This window comes from Macaca mulatta, chromosome 14, assembly GCF_049350105.2.
Source record: "Macaca mulatta isolate MMU2019108-1 chromosome 14, T2T-MMU8v2.0, whole genome shotgun sequence".
In the NCBI taxonomy this organism is placed as follows: domain Eukaryota; kingdom Metazoa; phylum Chordata; class Mammalia; order Primates; family Cercopithecidae; genus Macaca; species Macaca mulatta.
Genome location: NC_133419.1, coordinates 73,782,273 through 73,804,243, shown reverse-complemented (window position 1 = coordinate 73,804,243; position 21,971 = coordinate 73,782,273). Strand labels below are relative to the sequence as shown.

Below are 21,971 nucleotides of genomic sequence, written 5' to 3'. Positions count from 1 at the left end.
CTTCTGATTCCCTTTACTTTGCCCATTTGCTCTTTTCCATAGCACTGAAGACTTTATGTTTAATATTTATCCAAGGGTGCCTTCTCCCACCCTCTTAGAATATAAACTCTACAAGGAAAGGGATCTTTGTTTTGTTCACTGACAAAAGCCCCTAAACCAGTGTCTGGCACCAAGTAGATACTCAAATTGTTGGATGGATGAACTTTAAAGATAGGCCTACCCAGCCGGGCGCAATAGCTCACACCTGTAATCCTAGCACTTCAGGAGGCCAAGGCAGGTGGATCATGAGATCGAGAGATCAAGACCATCCTGGCCAACATGGTGAAACCCCATCTCTACTAAAAATACAAAAATTAGCCGGGCATGGTGGCACACACCTGTAGTCCCAACTACTCGGGAAGCTGAGGCAGGAGAATCGCTTGAACCCAAGAGGCAGGGGTTGCAGTGAGCTGATACAGCGCCACTGCACTCCAGCCTGGCGACAGAGTGAAACTCCATCTCAAAAAAAAAAAAAAGGCCTATCCTTTAATCTAGAGATTTGACTTCTAGAATTCATTCCTAAAGAAATAATCAGTCAGAGATTTACTTAGGTTATTTTAGTTTGTTAGCTATTATAAAAGTGAAATTTTCTTTTTTTTTTTTTTTTGAGACAGGGTCTCGCTCTGTCATCCAGGCTGGAGTGCAGTGGCGCGATCTCGGCTCACTGCAACCTCCGCCTCCCAGGTTCAAGCAACTCTCCTGTCTCAGCCTCCCAAGTAGCTGGAATTACAGGCATGCGCCACCATGCCTGCCTAATTTTTGTATTTTTAGTAGAGATGGGGTTTCACCACGTTGGCCAGGCTGGTCTCGAACTCCTGACCTCAAGTGATCCGCCTGCCTAGGCCTCCCAAAGGGCTGGGATTACAGGCGTGAGCCACTGTGCCTGGCCCAAAAGTGAAATTTTCAAACAACTAAAACAGGTAATGGTTAAATGATATATCTACATATGGAATATCATAAAGATATTAAAATAAGCCTTTCGAAGAATATGTGATTACATGAGTAATTGTTTATAAAGTTAAAGTGAAAAAGAATATATAATGGTGTATACCCCTACCTCATATCATATATAAAAATTAACTCAAATGGATCGGTGATCTCAATATAAACCAAAACTATAAAGCCGTTAGAAGAAAACATAAGGGTCAATCTTCATGACCTTGGATTTGGCAGTGGATTCTTAGATAGGACACCAAAAGCATAATCAACAAAAGAAAAAAATAGGTAAATTGGACTTAAATCAAAATTGAATTTTTTTTTGCATCAAAGGCAATATCAAGAAAGTAAAAGGACAACCCACAGAATGGGAGAAAATATTTGTAAGTAATACATCTGATAATGGTTTAATATTCAGCATGTATAGAGAACTTCTGCAGTATAACAGCAAAAAGACAAACCACCCAGTGAACAAATGGGAAAATGCCCTGTAATCCCAGCACTTTAGGAAGCCAAGGCAGGAAAATCACTTGAGGCTAGGAGTTTGAGACCAGCATGAGCAATATAATGAGACCCAGTCTCTAAAAAACACAAAAACAAAACAAAGCAAAAAAAAAAAAAAAAAAAAGGCAGGGCATGTTGGCACGCACCTGTAGGCCCAGCAGGAGGCTGAAGCAGGAGGATTGATTGAGCCCAGGAGTTTGAAGCTACAGTGAGCTATGATCCTGCCATTATACTCCATCCTGGGTAATAGAACAAGACCCTGTCTCTAAAAAATAAACAAATAATTGTATTTTTTAAATGTATTATTATTATTATTATTTTTTTTTGAGATGGAGTCTCACTCTGTCACCAGGCTGGAGTGCAGTGGTGCCATCTCGGCTCACTGCAGCCCACCCTCTTTAGTAGCTGGGACTACAGGCGTGTGCCACCACACCCAGCTAATTTTTGTTATTTTTTTAGTAGAGACAGGGTTTCCACCTTGTTTGTCAGGCTGGTCTCAATCTCTTGACTACGTGATCTGCCTGCCTCGGCCTCCCAAAGTGCTGGGATTAGAGGCGTGAGCCACCACGCCCAGCCAAATAATTGTATTTTTAAATGGGAAAATGATTTGGATAGACATTTCTCCAGAGAGGATATAAAGATAGCCAATAAGTACACGAAAATATGCTCAACATCATTAGTCGTTAGGGAAATGCAAATCAAAACCACACGGAGATCCCACTTCACACTTTAACTATAGAATGGCTATCATAATAATAATAGAAAAGAACAAGGGTTGTTGAGGATGTAGAGAAATTTGAACTCTCATGCATTGCTGGTGGAAATGTAAAATAGTACAGACATTGTGAAAAACAGTTTGGTGATTCCTTAAAAAGCTAAACATAAAATTACTGTATGACCCAACAATTCTACTACTTGGTATGTATCCCAAAGATTTGAAAACAGGTACTCAGACAGATGCTTACATGTCATTGTTTATTGTACCATTATTCACAATAGCCAAAAGGTGGAAACAACCTAGGCGTCCCTCAACAGATGAATGCATAAAGAAAATCTGGCATATACACATAGTGGAATATTATGCAGCCATAAAGAAGAAGAAAGTTATGGTACATGCTACAACATGAATGAACTTTAAGCACATTATGCTAAGTGAAAGAAACCAGACACAAAAGGACAAATAGTGTATGATTCCACTTACATAAAATAGGCAAATTCAGAGAGACAGAAAGTAGATTAGAGGTTACCAGGCTGAGTATTGGGGGATGTATTGTTAATGGTTACAGAGTTTCTGTTTGGGATGATGAAAATGTCTTGGAAACAAATAGTGATGATAGTTGCATAACATTGTAAATGTCATTAATGTCACTGAATTATATATTTAAAAATGGTTAAAATTGTAAATTTTATATTACACGTATTTTACCATGATAAAAAATTTTCAAAAAAATCTCCCAAACCGAATATAGTATACTGTGGTGAGCTGGAGCTGGTCTGTGTAAGCTCTTGAGAGCTGATTGTGGGCACCTCTTCCAAGCTACTCATTCAGTGATGTTGGTAGCATCAAATTGGTCATGGTGGAAGCATTTATGCCATGGCAGTTGGCAAATGCTGCAAAGCAGCTCCCATTTCCAACCCCTTTGAGCCTGTTGTTAAATATTTACCAGCACACCACTGAATATATGTGTATAAAAATGTGTAGAAACCATCTGGAAAGATAGATGTCAAACTGTTAATGATGTTACCTCTGGGGAGGAGAGTAGTATTGTGGCAGGAATGTGAAAGTAAACTTGAACATAAAAACTATAAACTTCTATGTTACTTCCATTGTTTGTTGTTTTTTTCGGGGGGGGGGGGCGGGGGAGATGGAGTCTTGCTCTGTCACCTAGGCTAGAGTGCAGTGGTGTGATCTCGACTTACTGCAGCCTCCGCCTCCCGAGTTCAACTGACTTTCCTGCCTCGGTCCCCATAGCAGCTGGGACCGTAGGCGCCCACCACCACGCCTGGCTAATTTTTGTATTTTTAGTAGAGACGGGGTTTCACCATCTTGGCCAGGCTGGTCTCGAACTCCTGACCTCGTGATCCACCTGCCTCAGCATCCCAAAGTGCTGGGATTACAGGCGTGAGCCACTGTGCCTGGCCACTTCCTTTTTTTTTTTTTTTTTTTTTTTTTATGGTGAGCATATAGACATATTTCTTGTACGGGCGCGGTGGCTCAAGCCTGTAATCCCAGCACTTTGGGAGGCCGAGACGGGTGGATCACTAGGTCAGGAGATCGAGACCATCCTGGCTAACAGGGTGAAACCCCGTCTCTACTAAAAAATACAAAAAGCTAGCCGGGCGAGGTGGCGGGCGCCTGTAGTCCCAGCTACTCGGGAGGCTGAGGCAGGAGAATGGCGTAAACCCGGGAGGCGGAGCTTGCAGTGAGCTGAGATCCGGCCACTGCACTTCAGCCCGGGGACAGAGCGAGACTCCGTCTCCAAAAAAAAAAAAAAGACCAAAAAGTCTGCATATATTGGGATTTTGGTATTGGTAACTTTTCTCTTGAGAGGCTGAAAACTGGTCACATATGCTATCTGAAATAGCCCATGGAGAGACTGAAGGCCAAGCCTAGGACTTGGATTCTGTTTCCTCAAAAATCTGCTTTGTTTGTTTGTTTGTTTTTTGCCTAACTAAATAAGCGTTTTCTTATCTCTCTGTAGGTTACCCCACAGCCTATCCAGCAGCTGCCCCTGCCTACAATCCCAGCCTGTACCCCACCAATAGTCCCAGTTATGCTCCAGGTAAAGAGAAAATGGGGACCTAGCAGTGGCAAATGGGGTAGGAAGGGGGATTCTATTTGGAAAAACAAAACCACTTGCTGGCCTTTTCCTGTTCTTAATTGCTCCAGTCCCAGCCTGTCCAGGCTTGATTTTCCTGGGAGTCCCCTCTGGGAACTGGGACAATCAGCCTCAGGGTGGGGGCGGGAATAGAATCTCCTCCACTCTGTCTGGGACTTAAGGTTGACTCATCTCTCCCACGCTGGAATATCTGAGACCTGCATCCTCCTCATGGAACCTTTTCTGCTCTCCCAAGCAATGTCCAAATTCATTCTCTGCTGAGTTTTCCCTGAGGCTGCCACTGGGACACACATACACCTTGGGACACACACACACACCCCTACACACCTTGGGGCACACACACATGCTCTTGCCACCAGAGAGTAAAGAGCTGTTTTTCAAGCTGAGATAAGCTACTTGTTTTTCAAAAGTAATAAAGGCCCAACACTTGGATTGAGGTTGAAATGGGTTTGAAAATGTTGAAAAGGTTTTTTCTATTTTGGGCTTGGAGCATTGCAGCAGTCTTAGTTCTGATCTTAACCCTCATGCTCAGTTGGTGCTCTAATACTCAAGAGCAGGAGAAAGAGTATGGGCTCTGTGGTTAGAAAGTCCTGGGTTTGAATTCTGATTCCCCAACTCACTAGTTCTAAGGCCTTGGGCAAGTCACCTCACCACTCTTAAGATTCAGATGTGACTGCCTGCCTCAGGGTTGTGGATGGTTTTATGTAAGTTCCATTTACTCAACATTTTGACTCACCCTGTTATGCCCAAGGCACTTTGGAAGACCTTGTAGAGGATTCAAACTTGAGGAAGCTGTAATCACTGCCTTTGGAAAGCTTTTGAAGGGAGCAGTGACACATGGGCTAAAGTTCTATAATGGTATCTCAGCATTGGTTTTATATTTACCTTTAGTCAATATGACATATAATATTTTCCCCAAGATCTATGATAGAAGACAGAAATAATAAAAGCTACAGAAATTCTCTCTGATAATCAAATTTGGTAAGTTCTATCTTAAGTACAATGGCTTCGAGGATCATGCATATCATATATAAATAAATGATTTAAATTTAAGTGCTATGAGATCTGTGAACTGACTTTGTAAACTGTCTAGACTAAAACAAAATGAGTTGTTGCAGAAGGTCAAGTAAGATCAAGAATGAAGAAGATTCATTGTCTTTCTAGTCAGGAGGCCATCAGTGACCTCACTGGAAGCATTGTCAGTGAGGTGGTGAGGCTAGAAACCAGAGTGCAGTGAATCAGGAGTCAAGAAGTAGATTTAGCATATATAGCCTATTCTTACTAGAAGCTTAGCTACCAGGAAAGGAAAAACAAAAGGACACTGACTGGAAGTGAATGTAGGGTTGAAGGAAGGTTTTCTCGGATATGAGTGTGGGGTACTGATAGGAAGGTGCAAGTGGAGAGGACAAGTCAGAGACACAGGAGAGGTGGTGCCAGTCAGAGCCAGGCCTCCACAGAGGCTGCTGTAGGGGTGGGAAATCTGGAGCTCAGTTCTCTTCTTTGGTTTGGGAAGTTGAGTAGCGGGTGGAGACAGGGTGCCACACGCAGGAGGGCAACTAAAGGAAAGACTAAAGGAAACGTGACAGGTAGATATGCTTAGAATAAATTGCCCAGTGGAAAGTGGAGAGTTCTCATCTAATGACCTTGATTTGCTTAGACAGAGGGGAGTAGGGATCAAGGGAGGGTTCTTAACCAGGGAGGTCAGGATGTGAGAGCCTCACAGGAAGGAGTAGGACTGGAAACTACCAAAAGATAACAGAGTAGGGTCACACTGGGGGCCTATCTGAGTGGTGGAGGCTGCGAATTTGTCCAGGCTCTCATGCCCAGCACTGGGCTATTTTCTCATAATGTTCAGCACTTCTAATGATAGATTGTGGGATTGTTTTAGAATCAGTTTGCCAATAACTGGAAAGACATGGAATAAATAGCTACTGTTTGTTGAATGTTTTCTATATGTCAGGAACTATTTGAAGTTCTTTATCTATATTAGCTTGTTGCATATTGCAATAAACTTTTGAGGTTGGTACCCTTATTATTCCCATTTTCCAAATGGGAAAACTAAAGCTTAGAGAATTTACATAACTAGCCCAAAGATCCAAGCCCCGCCCGCACCTTGCCATTGTGCCACATGAGCTCTTAACTGCTACACTATAGTTGTGTCAGTGGGCCAGAGAGAAATTAAGGCATTAGACTGGCTAAAGAGGGAAAGGAGTGCAGATAGGAGGAGGCTGAAACTGTAGGGAAAAAAAGAGAGATTGAGATTGAGTGCATCCTGGCATGTGTATTCAGCTTTAATTTTAAAACAAGCAAAAAGTAAGCCCTCATCTAACTTGATTTTCCCCAATTTTGTTTTTAAAAGTCAACATATTTCTACTAAAGTCACCCAGACTGTTTTCTCAAAAACGCACAAAATCCACAAGAGAGGGTAATGCTAGAATACTGTATTTAAAGACCCCAAACTCGGAGTTGAAAGACCTAGGTTGTAGCACTAGCTTTGCTTCTGATTTTGGTGTGACTTTGGGAAGATCCCTTTCCCTTTGAGTTACTTACACACACGCGCGCGCACACACACACACACACACACATACACACAGAGCATATTTTGGAATGCTGGCCTCTGGATTCACAGTGCAGGTTTCCTGACTGTGGGGGACTTCCTACCATGGAGAAGCTGGCTCAAGGTCAGAGAGGACGGTGTAGGTTACTCTCACCTTCCTGCCAGAGCCAGCCATTTGTGATGCAGAGAGGTACCTTCAGAAGGAACCAGGCTCTTAGGTTTAAATTTCTTTCAGCTGCTTTAAGGAGACCAAGAAGTTGCTTGAGAGAAAGCTATTTTTAGCAGCTCTGAGTACCCTAAGATGTCATCTGTCCAGGATGCAGGGAAACATTTCACTCTTTTCATTGGTTCTGAAAGCAATGTGGGTATTTGGAGCTTTTTCCCAAGCTCTTAATGATTTCAGGGATCTTATTTAAGAACTCTTTGGCCCCATAAGAGGTAGGAGCCAATCAAGACTTGGCTTTTAGAATCTAGGGACCTATTAATGGTAACCTGGCTTGAAAATAAATGAAGGGATGGATAAACAGATTAACTAATACAGATAAAAATAAAATAACCTCCTCATGAGAATCTGTTGACAAAAACATTTTCCCCTATTGTCTCATTTGATTTCATAGCATCCCTATAAAGTAGAAATACACTATTCCCATTTTACATGCAACAGACTTGGAGAAGAGTAGGGAAAAGGAATTTGTGCTTTCTGAACAGCTGCCCTGTTCCAAGCCCTGCACAAGTCATGTTACAAACGTTCATTTTTACCTTAGTCTTGTAAGTTAGGGCTTCCTGCCTCCAACTTTGTTCAGACAGGTTAAATAAGTTGCCCAAAGTTATACAGCTAAAAACCAGTAGATTTGGGAGGGCAAGGCAGGAGGATCCCTTGAGGCCAAAGGTCAAGACCAGCCTGGGCAACATGATAAGACCCTGTCTCTACAAAAAATTAAATAAAAAAAAATAGGCAGGCTTGGTGGCACGCACCTGTAGTTCCAGTTACTTAGCAGGCTGAGACAGAAGGATCACTTGAGCCCAGGAGCTGGAGGCTGCATTGAGCTATCATTGCACCACTGCGCTCCAGCCCGGGCAACAAAGTGAGACACCGTCTCCAAAAAAAGCAGTATAGCTGGGATTCAAACCCAACTTGTCTGACCCCACAACCTGTGCTCCTTCTATAGCACCACAGTGACCCATAGGCTTCAGGGATGGAGTGCCTCTGCATTGGTCGTATCTCAGAGGTTTTACAGACAGCTCTTTAGAGGCCAAAGATGGTGATATTGTCTCTGAACCTTCACTTCCTCTAACACAAAGTCTCTGTCATATGTGAAATCCCTCTGCAGTTCCTGGGATAACTGAAATGTATTATAAGAGACAAGCAAAAAGCAGGAACTTGGGCTTGTTCACATCCAGGCAGCTCTGGGTCAGCTGCCTGGAAGATACTATGGCATCCAGGGGCTCTCTGCATTGAATGGACTTTCCCAGATGACAAGTCTGTCACCCTCTCTAGGGTAAAAGTGCTTCACATCTTTATTTACTGTTTTTGTGAAGCTGGGGAGAAACTGCTATTGCAAAACGTGTTTATGTAACTGCAATGTATACAACCTTGCACAAATTCTTAGTGGTAATTTCAACTAACATTTCTATCCAACAGAGTTTCAGTTCCTGCATTCAGCTTATGGTAGGAAAGCTATTTTTCCTCATCTGTATTACAGCCTATGAATGTGTTAATCTTGTAACAGTGGTAGATCCCCTCTCCTTTCCTCCCCAAATCCCATCCCCTAGGCTTGGGCTCCCCCCAGGTGGCTCAGCAGCAGTTCCTAAAGCATGCAGGAACATGTCTGATGGTGCCAAAATCATGGGTTGGAGACACACATGAACCGTCCCTAGGGCAGCAGCAAAGGATCATGGCATTAAAAGGTGTCTTGTCACCCTAACCTGGCTGCTGAATTCAAACAAATGAACAAAAATTCCAGGACCTGTACACAGCTCCTCAGTTGGCTTTGTGGCAGCCTCTGTGAAGGAGTACCTGGATTATGCCTATTAGAACCCAAAAAACTAGTTTGCCCCAGGATCAGATTTTCCATCTCCATCGGCAGTCTGACATGTTTGAAGACCTGGTTGATTTGAGATACAATCTGTTCCCTTAGCCCAGAACTTGAGCTCTGGGCTCATTTTCCTAGAAGATGCTGAGAGGTGGAGGGGGGTGGGTGGGGCAAGCGTGCTAATAAATGAGGAACCAGAACTGGGTTCTCTGGACAGTGTGGACTCCAGGCCCAAGGCACCACGGGAACTTCTGGGCACCTGTGAGGGTCCCAGCAGTATAACTTGACTAGGTCCTTTTTGTCATAGACAGGAAGGGACCATGGGAAGGACTTGCAACTTTCACCACCCTCACCTGGGCTGTTCAGGAAAATGTTTTTGTAAAATCTCTGCACCCTTTCTCAACTTTTAACCTTGAATTATTTGGATGCTGGAAATTGAATTTGTGTATCGCGCATCTGTCAGGAGATGAGCTGTGAAATTTCTCCTTGCCACTGCTGTGGGCTGTGTGATCTTGGGCAATTTACTAATGTCTCCAGGCCATAGATAAATTGTTTAATTTCACATGATCTCTGAGGTCCCTTTAAATGCTAATACATTGTCCTCTTATAATTTTATTACTTCAATTTTGTTAGTCGCAGACCTGTTTCTCATATAGTCATTTTTTGTTTGCCTCAGGATATGTGAACCTGGACAGAAGGGTGCATAAAATAAGTTAGAGAAGTTCTCATTCTTCCCCTTCCAGTTATAGCATCTGAAATAGATCTGCGTAAAGAATACGGATGGAGCTCTTCACTTTATAAAATTCTGTGCCAGGCCCTAAGATGGCCCTTTGAAAATATGAAGACTAGTAAGACAAGGGGCTTGTTCTCAAGGAGCTCACAGTTTAGTGGAGAGAAGACATGCTGTTAAGCACAGGTGCTTCCAAGAATCACAGGGATTGGGATAGTCAGTTTATAGGGATGCAGGAGAGAGCTGTGTTTAAGGGGTGGGGAGAAGGAAAGGCTTCATAGTAGGTGTGAGTCTTCAGCTCATGATTGATGGATTAATTAATGTTACCAGATGGAGTTTGGGGAGAGACATGCCAGAAGAGGTAGCAGTGTGGACAAAAACATGGAGATGTGAAGCTCCTTGGCATATTCTCGGAATGATAAGCAGTTTCTGTGGCTGTAGTATGGGCAGGAGATTGACAACAGTGAGAGAGTCTAGAGAGGTCATTGGGACAAGATGATCATGGTGGGGCACTGAGTGCTACACAGGAGTTCAAACTTTAGCTTAGAGTCAGTGGAGAACTATGGAATGTTTTCAAGAAAGGGGGTTTTATGGTTAGGTTTAGGTCTTAGGTATATCGCTCTGAATGCAGCTTGAAAATTGGAGGGAGCAGATTTAACATGAGGAAGCAGTTGCAGTAGTTGAGATGAGAGATGATGAGAGCTTCAGTTAGAGCTGTAGCCTATAACTTTGGAGATGGGAGAGGGGATGGATACCAGAACTAGAAATTAGAAGACTAGGTGACACTTTATTTTTGACCCTCACATCAGTACTATGAAGCAATCAAGGAGTGATGATTATTGCCATTTTATGAGACAACAAAACTGAAGCTTAGAAAGGTTAAGTGACTTGCCCAAGATCCCACAGCTATTAAGTGGCAGAGCCCAGGCTACAACTCAGATTTCCTGACTCAGTGCATTGTTCAGGATGATGGTCCCTTGCTGCCTCGTCTCCTTGTAAATGTGCTTAACAGATTGTTCAACTGTCAGAGGGCGTGAGGGCCCCGTATCCAGGAAAGTGAACAACCCAGCACCTGGATGTGGGCAGCATGCTGTGACTGGGCCCATGGCCCTTCACTGCCAAGGGTTCTCTCTCTCTCTCTCTCATTTAATTGAGGGATAACACATAGACAGCAAAGTATATAAAGTACACTAATCTTAAGTGTACAGCTTAATAATGTCTTTACATATGTATATGCCTATATTTAACTACCTCAGTTCAAAATACAAAACATCTCTAGGAAGTGGTACTTTTCAGGCACGCAAAGGCAGGCATGCCGTTCTGAGCAGCCTCCTCTGTGACTATGCCTCTAAAAGCTTCAGTTGGAATTGTCTTCATCCCACAGCTGAGCTCTGAATTGTTCCCACCAATAGAACAGGTGACTTTAGAATTATATACAGAGGGGCTGGATCACATGGTACGACTAACTAATGGGGAGGTCAAGTTGACAGCTAGTATTTGTTTTTTCATGTGTTTTCACATTTATCTAGTTATTTAAATTATAAGGATTCAAACATACAGAGACGTACAGAAAATACTAATTCATTTTCTTTATAATGAAACCAGAAGAAAATAAAGAAAAATATTTTTATTCAGAAAAAGATATAGTATAGTTCACATCATCAGTTGGAAAAGACATAGTAACCAAAGGCACAGTCGCACTTGCTTCTTTCCTGGTTAACCTGGAACATTATTTTACTATGTATCATGCTGTCTTGTTCACTCCCTGGTTGGCGTGTGGCTGTGTTGCATCCCCAGCTAGACCATAAGTACCTTGTGTGCGGTGACTGTGACCCAGGTGTGTTCCCTCCCACCCGCGGCGCTCCCCTCAGTGCTGAGTGCAGTGTAGGCCTCAGTCACTCTTTGGATAAAAGAGTGATTTACTCTTTTGTAAAGAGTAAGTTAAGTTAGACTTACTAACTTTAATGGTCACACAGTCCTTCAGGCTAATGTCAGACTTTTGGCTTATGATGAAAATTATGGTAAAGTATATACCACTTGGAGGAAAAAATTTGAATGGAATAGAACCTCCAAATTCTCTAAATTCTTACAGCTAAATTCAGGCCTCCTGCCCCCTGATGGTGTTCCTGTGGGGTCTTAAGGGCATGGGCTTGCTTTATCTGACTTTTCAGAGCTACATGTTTTACTTTTTAGAGAGTTGTTTTGGGTGGCCACTGCTTTCCAGCCACATGTGTTGCAGAGTCTAAATTTGGAGACATGTTTATAAGATTTGTTAACACTAATTGGATTCTTTACCCCTTTCCTGTTTCCCACCCCCCAAAGAAAAGAAACGCAAAATGATTGTTTAAAACGGACTATCCTCCTCCTGCATTGTCTGCAGAGCCATGTCTTGATGTCCAGGAAAGGCCCTGGGCTCTACATGGAGTTCTGCTGAGTCTCCATTTCTCTTAACAGAATTATCCTTTTAGTGTGACTTTCCTGCCCATGATTTCCTTCTCATTTCTCAGCATCTGCTGTATATATCGCAGGCCATTAATGCAAACACAGAGTCAGCCTACAATAGCCATAATTCTAGTCTTGGTTCAACAAAAACAGCACAGTCCTTGACCTTCTCTGGCCCCAGTACTTCTGGGATAGAAGGAACCAGAGGTATTACCTGTAACCTGAATGGGCAGAGAGGGTTACGGGATCTCTCTAGAGGTAGAATGTCCTTGTCCTGGTGGAATTAGAGAGTGTATAGGCATACTTTATTCTCATAACACCCTGTCTTAACCTCTTATTTAAATGTTTTACGTATTGCCAATGTAGCCCCCACCTTCTGCTAGTATACTATGTAACACCCCGTATCCATGACCCCCCCAAGACTTTGAGTGGAAAAGATGTTGCTAAAATTATTCTTTTTACCATAAACAGAAATTTGAGTCAAGAATGTTTCCCCTCTAGTGTTTGAAATTATAACAAAGAAAATGTCTGAAAAGTTAGGCAAGTCCCACTTCAGAACTCTGTTTCTTTTCTCCTTCCCCCTCAGGACACCACGAAGGTAAGTTATTTGAGTCTCTCCCCACTTCTAAAACCTATCATCCTTCAAATGTCTCGAGCTGAGCTTTGAGTCAGCCTGGGAAGTCTCTGCACATCTTAAACTGGGCCTCATCTATATTTCATACCTACCCCAAATTTCATATGTGCTTTCTTAATGGCCCAAAGGACCACCTCTAATTCATGAGGAGATATCCCACATGGGGCACCCAGTAACACGTGAGTAGGAGATATTCAGGGGTATGCAAGAAGTATGTCTGGCCTCAGCTGGGTATACAGGAGAAGGAGTTATTAGCAAGGAGTACCCACTAGCTAACTAGGTTCAGTGTAACACAGTGCCCAGTGCCTTTTAAGCTACCATGGCCACAGCTCAGTCCCTTCAGAAGGGATGGTAGTCCAACAAGGTTCGTGTAATGTGGTCATTATTTGTGGGCCTGTCTTTGAAAGCAGCTTATAAATATACCTCCAGATGGTATTTCAGACAACCAAGAGTGCTCAGCTGATCTGGTGAACACACAAAGGCTCCCACGTTGCTACACATTAATGGGAAAGTGACTGAGGAATATATCAGAGCCTTAGGCCACAGTGTCAGGTAGTAGGAGATGGCATTCATGGGCATCTTTGTGGTTTTAGTAGTAGGTAGAAAATCCTGACTCTTTTAGTATAAATTCAGATTTCCCTGATTTCAATCATTTGGAAACATACTTCAGCATTCCTCCTAACCCACTTAACCATCTCAGAAAGGCTGAGCCATCCTGTGTGTCTGAACAAGCCCCTTGGGTTGTATGTTTCTGTCCAGCACAAGACCCTTGCTTTGTGTCTGTGATTGGTGGTGGCCACTTCTTATTTCTGCCTAATGCCATTCTTGTGTCTTCCCTTAAGCAACTCTGCTGATGAAACAGGCCTGGCCACAGAACTCGTCTTCCTGTGGCACTGAAGGCACCTTCCACCTCCCAGTGGACACCGGGACCGAGAACCGAACTTACCAAGCATCCTCTGCGGCTTTCAGTAAATACAGCCTGTCTCCTTTTCTTGTTCCCCTTGGTTGGGACTGATTTGTTTCTTAGGAAGAAAGGAAAGGAGCTTTTAAAAATGACATTTATGAGATAAATACTGTTTTAAGAGGTTCTTTTACCCAGGCAAAAAATTGGCCCTCCTTATTCAAGAAAGGTCATCCTCTTTGATCATGCACTCAGCTTTGGGGAGACACAAAGCACTGAGGGAGGGAGAAGGAAATACTCACCTAGCCAACAAGTTGATTGGGGAAGGACTATTACTGCTTTTTAGGGGGAAAAGACAGAGGGCACATTTTGAAGGTCTGTGGGTCTTTGGACAGAGAGGGCTCCCCCTCTAGCACAGGGCTTCTTAGTCTCAGCACTATTAACATCTAGACCAAATCATTCTTTGTTATGGGGGCGCTGTCCTGTGCATTATAGGATGTTTAACAGCATCCCTGGCCTCTACCCTACATGCCAGTAGGAAAGCCTCATTATGACAACCAAAAATGTTTCTAAACATTGCTAAATGTCCCTTACAGGGCACAATTGCCCTCTGTATGAGAAACACTGCCCTAGTGGAAGCTGCACTGTGGGACCAAGATGTGTATGAGGAGTCTTCAGGGAGGCCAGAAACCAGCTAGCCAATCAGACTCGTCATATTCATCCTGAGGCTCAGTAGGGTAACTGATGTTGTCACCTTCACATCTAATTTTTAACACAAAGTGGTTCCACCGGGGAAATGAGGACGAATGTTTAGAAATTACTGAGTGGCATTTTGACTCCATATAAGGAAGAACTTTGTGTCTTGTCGGAGCTGTTCAATAGAGGAATGACTGACTTTGGATGTGGTGAGAACTTATCTCTTAAGTTGTAAGGGCTGGACAAGCCCTCACAGGGATATTCCAGACAAGGCCTGATAGTGTGTGTTTCCACAAATTATTAATCTACTAAGTAAGTAGACTAGAATAATTCATTGTATTTTTTTCTTTTCTTTTCTTTTCTTTTCTTTAAAACATCTGTGTTAGTCTGTTCTTGTGTTATTATAAAGAAATACCTGAGGCTGGGTAATTCATAAAGAAAAGAGGTTTAATTGGCTTCCAGTTCCGCAGACTGTGCAAGCATGGTACCAACCTCTGCTTAGCTTCTGGTGAGGGCCTCAGGAAGCGTACAGTCATGGCGGAAGGTAAAAGAGGAAGCCAGCATATTATATGGTGAGAGAGAGAGCAAGGGGCTGGGAAGGTGCCACACTCTATAAATAATCAGAGCCCACTCATCAACAAGGGGATGGTGCTAAGCCATCATGAGGGATCTACCCCTATGATCCCATACCTCCCAGCAGGCCCCATTTCCAACACTGGAGGTTACATTTCAGCATGACATTTGGAGGAAACAAACATCTAAACCATATCAACATCCAATGTCATTTTCTCCTGAGTTTTCATTGCCCCTAGATGTCAACGTCAGTTTATGTTTATACAACATAACTCACCTTTTGTAAAATGTACTTTCATAATCACCCTCTAATTTAATCTACACTACACTCCTACTAAGTTACTTAGGTGGATTTTCATCCTAGTTTGAAAGACGAGGCTCAGAAAGGTAATAGGTCCAACGCCACCCAGGTAGTAAGCAGCACAGCCAGAAAAAGGTATCACCCAGGTTAAGATTCTATTACTGACTTTTTTTCATGAGATTGATTTGACTCTTTAAGAGAGGTATGTCAGGCCGGGCGTGGTGGCTCACACCTGTAATACCAGCACTTTGGGAGGCCAAGGCGGGCGGATCACGAGGTCAGGAGATCGAGACCATCCTGGCCAACATGGTGAAACCCCGTCTGTACTAAAAATACAAAAAATTAGTCGGGCATGGTGGCAGGCGCCTGGAGTCCCAGCTACTCAGGAGGCTGAGGCAGGAGGATGGCATGAACCAGGGAGACAGAGCTTGCAGTGAGCTGAGATCGCGCCACTGCAAGATCCAGCCTGGGCAACAGAGCGAGACTCCATCTCAAAAAAAAAAAAAAAAAGAGTATGTCAGCCATAAGGAGTTTCTCCAGATACCTCAGGTAGAATGAATGAACATACGTAAGATTACATATATATATATATATATATATGGATAAACATATTCTCTCTTACATCTAAACATCTGGATATAGATGTGTATAGGCATACCTACTGTAGTGTAGCAGAAAGCAACCTGGAATGGAAGCCCAAAGCTTTGAATCCTAGACTGGGTTCTGTGTAACCTTGGATAATTGATGTCCATGCATTGGACCTTGATTTTTCAAACTGCAAAATGAGGGAACTGAACTAAATCATCTCGAAGGTTCTTTCTTGCAATCAGACTCCTTATCTCTCAGCAAGATGATGTGTACTGAGTGTCTTCCACCCCAACAGGGACCTCCTCTCTAGCTGCCCTTAACAGTAGCTGGTCAGCAAACCATCTCCAAAAATGGAGTACTCATTCCCTTCAGAGGCAACCCTTTCCACAGTTGGAAAGTCTGAGTAACAGAAGGCCTTGCCTTCTACTACGTTGAAATCTTTCCGAATTCCCATTAAGTGTCCAGCAGCCACATCCCACTGTTCCCTCCCAGACAGGCTATCACAGTCCCTGAAAAAGACCAAAATATACCCACCCCCACCATTTTTTTGAGACAAGGGCTTGCTCTGTCACTCAGGCTGGAGTCCAGTGTCACAATCACGTCACACTGCAGTCTCAAGCTCCTAGGCTCAAGCAATCCTCCCACCGCAACCTCCCATGTAGCTGGGACCACAGGCATGCAACACCATGCCCAGCTAATTTTTTAATTTCTTGTAGAGATGGGGTTTTGCCACATTGCCTAGGCTGGTCTCGAACTCCTGGGCTCAAGCTGTCTGCCCACCAGCTACCATGCCTGTCTTACCTCTCTTTTAAGCACGTAATGTATAAACCTGTGCCATTTTTTAATGCAGTTGGGGTTGACTGGCCCTCCCATACTCAAAAAGATTCCTGCCAGCATTCAGATTTTGTGGCTTCTAGTACCACAGAAAATTCAGGGCACTTTGACAAATTCAGTTCAATTTCACTGACACTTGCCAAGCCTGTTTGTAATTAGGTTTCCTACTTATTCATCACTGTCTTACTTGGCTACCAACAAGGAGTCTTAGGGGTCAAAGCAAGATTCAGACATAGAACTCTATTTTGTCCAGACATATAAATCTGATGATCAATAAACCGATTAGTCTAAAAGGCATCCGTAATGTGAGGATCAATGCCTTTGAAGGTGGTAGGGTTTCTACAACTGAAAAAGATTTATGACAGCAAGAAAGGATTGCAGAAAGGGTTGAAAAGGTTTTATCTTGTTAATGTGCATATTCTTTTATTATCCCAGTTGATGGATTCTAAAATTATGGTTAGGAACCTAAGAGAAAGAATAGGACATCATAAACAAAGCCTCTTTTATAAGGCAGAGCTGGGACTTCTAGTGATTGAATTCCTTTTTTCTTTCATGATATTGCCTTTAGTGAAATGGGGACAACAAAAGCCAGTATATTAAATCCCCAAGATTGGACTACAGAGACTTTAACTCAGCAAAAGCTCTACCTAGGGCATGGTGAGCCCTGAACTTTGGGCCCAGCTCTGTACTGATATGCTGTACAATTTGGGGAAAATCCGTCCTTCTGGGCTCCAGATTCTTTCTCGGAAAGGGAGAAGGTTGAATATAAACCTCTAATGTCCTTCAGGCACAACATTCCAAAGTCTTAATTCTGTGACCTTTAGACTTAGAATTCCTTTCAGGATAGCCAGGCCTCCAGTGAGTGAATTGAGTCTAAGTTCATTTGGGCAAAATCTGTGAGCCTTTTTTGCAGCAAGCCCAACAGCTTCTTTTACTTAGATGCACAAAGTAATAAATCCTGATTTTTGTGTTACCCAAGCTCAGGCTAGAGCTCCAGGGGAATTTTTAGTGTTCCTCAACAGTATTGACAGGACCACCAGTAAATTATGGAAAGTCCTCTGCAATGATTTCCTCATGAAAGTCTTCTGAAATACTCAGTGACTTAGAATGTCAGCACTAGAAATGTTCTCTGATACTGTGTAATCCAAATGAGGATATTCCCTGAGAGAGGAATTGACCAGACTTACTGACAGAACCTAGGATGAGGGCCCCCAAGCAGTTTCTGCAGCCTCATGAAGATCCTCCTGACAAACAGTAACCTTGAGAACCACTGTGGTTAGAGGAAGTAGCTCTGAGTCTTAGATCCCCACAAGCAGCTCTCTCTTTCAGCAACTACTCATTATCTCACCTGTGAAATGTTTACGTTGGTCTTAATGATCTCTGAGTCTTCTAGCTCTGCAGTTCTGCTTCTCCCATCTCAGACTGTCTGGACAAACAAGCAAGGCCTTCTGCAGCATCATCTCTTTGACTGCCAAGGGTGTTTTGGCTACTGATTTGTATTCTGAGTATGTGTGTGTCTCATTTCATAACATAAAGAAAGGGAAACATTCTCAGACAAGGTTATTCTTAGATGTGGGAACCAAATTCTGCTGCAGTGTCTTGGAGCTTTTTGATTTTCCTCAGAGGGATGGTCTCACCACTTTGTAATATGGCTGTCCTTGTGGCATAGAGTGGGTAATCCAGCTTCCCCAGGGAAGAGAAAAATTCCAGAGCACATTCTCCAGGAGCATAAAGGAAAGTCATCAGCATCGTTGGCCTGTTAACTTTAAAGAATCATAAAATCATAGCATTTTAAGCCATAACATTTTAGAATCTTAGAATCCTGGAGTCTGTGTTTCAAGCTGGGACAGACCATAGTAGTCATAGTTTAGCTTTAGTCTCTCAGACCAGGCTCTGCCTGCATACCCTTAGGACAGAAGCTTACTGTCTTTCTATAAAGTGAGAAAGAAAATAATAATAACTGATCTTTATAAAGTGCTTCTAATATGTCAGGTACTGTTCTAAGTGCTTTTTACTTAACAATTAATGCATTTATCACAGGAACCCTATGAAGTAGGTACCATTACTGTTCCCATATCATACACAAGGAGACTGATGTATCCTACAGCTATTAAGTTGCAGAGCTGGGGGTTTGGACCCAGGCAGTCAGTCTGTCTCCAGACTGCTCATAACCACGGCTCTGTGCTACAGCGCTTTCAGAAACAGGCGTCTTCTGATTCAGGGGGGTCCTACTCTCCTGCATAGAAAATGGATGCTTTCAGCTCTGCTAGGATTCTCTACACCTTGATATATTCCTTTAAATCAGGGGTCAGCAAACATTCCTGTAAAGGCTTTTCAAAGGCCATATGCTCTCTATCAGTAACTACCATTGTAGCAGGAAAGTAGCCTTAGTCAATATGTAAATGAGTGGATGTGGGTGTGTTACAGTAAAACTTTGTTTACCAAAACTAGCTTCAATTACAAAAAACATGGCTGAAATTTAATTGTTGTAAATGTTTATAGTATGAATAAAATATTCTGTGGTAAAATTAATTTGGAAAACACAGTCTTGTACATATTCCCATCTTAGAGATTCACAGTTCACCCCCCCACCTTCTTTAAGAGACAGGGTCCTGCAGTCACCCAGGCTGAAGTACAGTGGTGTGATCATGGTTCACAACAGCCTTAGACTCCTGGGCTCAAGCCATCCTCATGCCTCAGCCTCCCAAGTAGCTGGGCACTGCACCAGCCACCATGCCTGGCTACGTTTTTTTCTTTTTTTTTTAGAGGTGTAGTCTGTCTATGTTACCCAGGCTGGCGTTGAACTCCTGGTCTCAAGTGCTTCTCCCGCCTTGGCCTCCCGAAGTGATGGGATTATAGGTGACAGCCATCACATCCAGCCCACCCTATTGTTTTAAAAACTTCTCAGGGTCATGGAATAAAAACAAAATCATAATTGTTTAATCTCTGTTTTACATTGTGACTTCACAAACATATGGGACTACAGAACTCTTTTCTTTCCTTTTCTTTGGCAAAAACAACTATTAAGATCCCTTGGAATCTATAGTCTGTTGTCCGCATTTGGGAAATGTCTATCTCTGGTTTATCTATAAACCCCTTTGTTTATAGATAAGTAAATTGTGTCTCCGTACACATCAGATGGTTCCTTCTAGACATCTGCAAAGCTGGACTCCCTGTCTCCCTCACAGAATCTGCTTCTCTTCCTATGACCACATTTCATGATTAGCTCCATAATCTAGCAACTTTGAGGAATCTGCTCTAGACTTCTCACTCAGCTCATAGTCCCACTTCCAGTTAGTTTCTACTTCTCTTTAACATGCTTCCCTCTCTTTAATATGTCCTTTCCACTCTGTCGTCATTGCTACTTACTTCCCAAGCATATTTGACCACAAAACTATGGGAAAAAAAACTATGGATCTGCAGGTGAAAAAATAAATGTCATGAATCCAGGGAATAGTCTGACTTTTGTGGCAGCTGTGCAGCAGCTCTCCTATCCTCCTGGGTCATCAGGGGCAGGGAGGTGCCAAGCCAAAGAGGTGTGATGTGGACTGAGAGAGATTTGTGACCATGTGGTAGTTTGCTTTTACTTGGGGTTAAGGTAGAAGAGACCCAGGATCTTTAGAACCATGGAATTTTTGTTTAGGAAGAAATCTTCATTCTTAGCCACCTGATTTTACAAAATAAGAAACTAAGGCCCAAAGACTTGACAGTTGTCACCAGAAATTAGGGAGAAAGCCAGGACTGAAGACTAGATATCTTCTCTTCCAATAAAGCACTCCCTCCACTCTGCCCCAAGCCCTTATTGTATAATAGAAACAGCACCTCGGAGCTGAAAGGGTCCTTGGTGAGCATCTTATAGGTGAAAGAGCTGAAGCCCAGAGAGCTTCAGTGAGGTCTGCTAGACCTACCCAAGATGGAACCACAGGAAAGAAGTCACCTCAGCACCTCCCCAGCAGGGCTTCAAAGCTGGGGTCCCCTGGCACTGCCCCTTCAACTTAGAAGAGTTTAGAGTTTTTAGGAGAAGTTATTAAAAACACTTGCCTTTTCTGAGCCCAGGATCCCTTGTGTAAAATGCAAGGATTAGGGTCACTTGACGATCACTTGGGTTCCATAGAATGATTCCATTTTGTGATTCTAAGACAGTCTTGTTCCTGAATGACTCATGTTTCTTTTTATTTTTTATTTATTTTTATTTATTTTTTGAGACGGAGGACTCATGTTTCAAGTTTTTTTCTGTGAACAAAGGGTCTGTCACTCTTTTCCGGAGGATTCAAAGGCAGCACAGTTTATTTACCTGGGCAATTGTGAGCTTCTTGGGGCCTGACTTCTCAGTTCCATTCTTAGCCCCAGCTTTTGTCCGTCCTGCTGAGGGACAGACATGGCCCACGTTCCAGGTTGATGTGAATCTTTGCGATCCCTGACTTCAGGTCTTTTCAGGCAGAGGTGGCCTTCCCCTAGAGCCCAGGGGAGAAGGAGAAGCCAACTTTGCAGAGCAGTTTTTCAGCATCCTAGAAGATGACAGTCTCTGAATGGTGTTTTGTATGGTCAGCATCCCAGAAGATGAGGGTCTCCGAATGGTGTTTTGTATGGGGTTTTCACCTTCAAACTTGGTGGGGAGGCAGGGGAACATGATGGAGGGAAGTCCAAGAAGAGAGGAGATAAGGAGAAAAAGAAATAGAGCAAAAGAGAGAAACAGTAGCAAAAGGATACCCTGGATGCTGTGTGAGAAGACAGAAAAGCAAGTAGATAGAGAGTAGCAATAAAGAGCAAGTGAGTTGAGGGCTTCCATCTCTGGGCACCTGCCCGTTTCACAAGGCAGCTCCAAATCCCAGGCTGTCAGAGCTAAAAGGGACCATCTGATTCTAGCCTCTTATTTTATAGATGAGAGCCCTGAGACCCAGAGAAAGAAAAGATGCCCAGAATCATCCATGCAGCCCTGTGCACCAGGACTGAGGGAGCTGCCTCTGGGGCCAGGGCTTTCTGGGTGGAGCCCTGTTCTCTGTTCTCATCTATCTTTCCTGCCTGGATTCAGCCCATCTTTGACTGGGGAGTTGTGACTGGGACCTGCTGCCTTCTAGCAATGCTTTTCTGCCAACTAACTGGAAGTCTCTCTTATTGCCTTGGTACAGGATATACTGCGGGGACACCATACAAGGTCCCACCGACCCAGAGTAATACTGCTCCACCCCCCTACTCCCCATCACCCAACCCCTATCAGACGGCCATGTATCCAATCAGAAGTGCCTACCCCCAGCAGAATCTGTATGCCCAGGTAGGTACACGTCAAAGCCACTTCTTCTGCAGGTAGAGGAGCCTCCAGCCTGGGCGCAGTGTGGTGGGGTAGGGTGAGGAAGTGAGGGAAG

At 43.3% G+C, this 21,971-nt stretch overlaps 1 protein-coding gene across 6 annotated transcripts in view; it reads left to right on the top strand.

Moving 5' to 3' along the window:
* The window catches only part of FAM168A (family with sequence similarity 168 member A), a 198,735-nt gene that overhangs the window by 166,200 nt on the left and 10,564 nt on the right, over positions 1-21,971 (top strand). For 3 of the 6 annotated variants that reach the window (XM_015115123.3, XM_028832838.2, XM_077961223.1), the window contains 4 exons: positions 4,182-4,262; positions 8,519-8,545; positions 13,558-13,683; positions 21,738-21,880. In XM_015115123.3, the coding sequence (XP_014970609.1) occupies positions 4,182-4,262; positions 8,519-8,545; positions 13,558-13,683; positions 21,738-21,880 (377 nt within the window). The remainder of the gene's footprint in view (positions 1-4,181; positions 4,263-8,518; positions 8,546-13,557; positions 13,684-21,737; positions 21,881-21,971) is intronic. The other 3 variants (XM_028832839.2, NM_001194786.3, XM_028832840.2) reach the window with 2 other exon arrangements.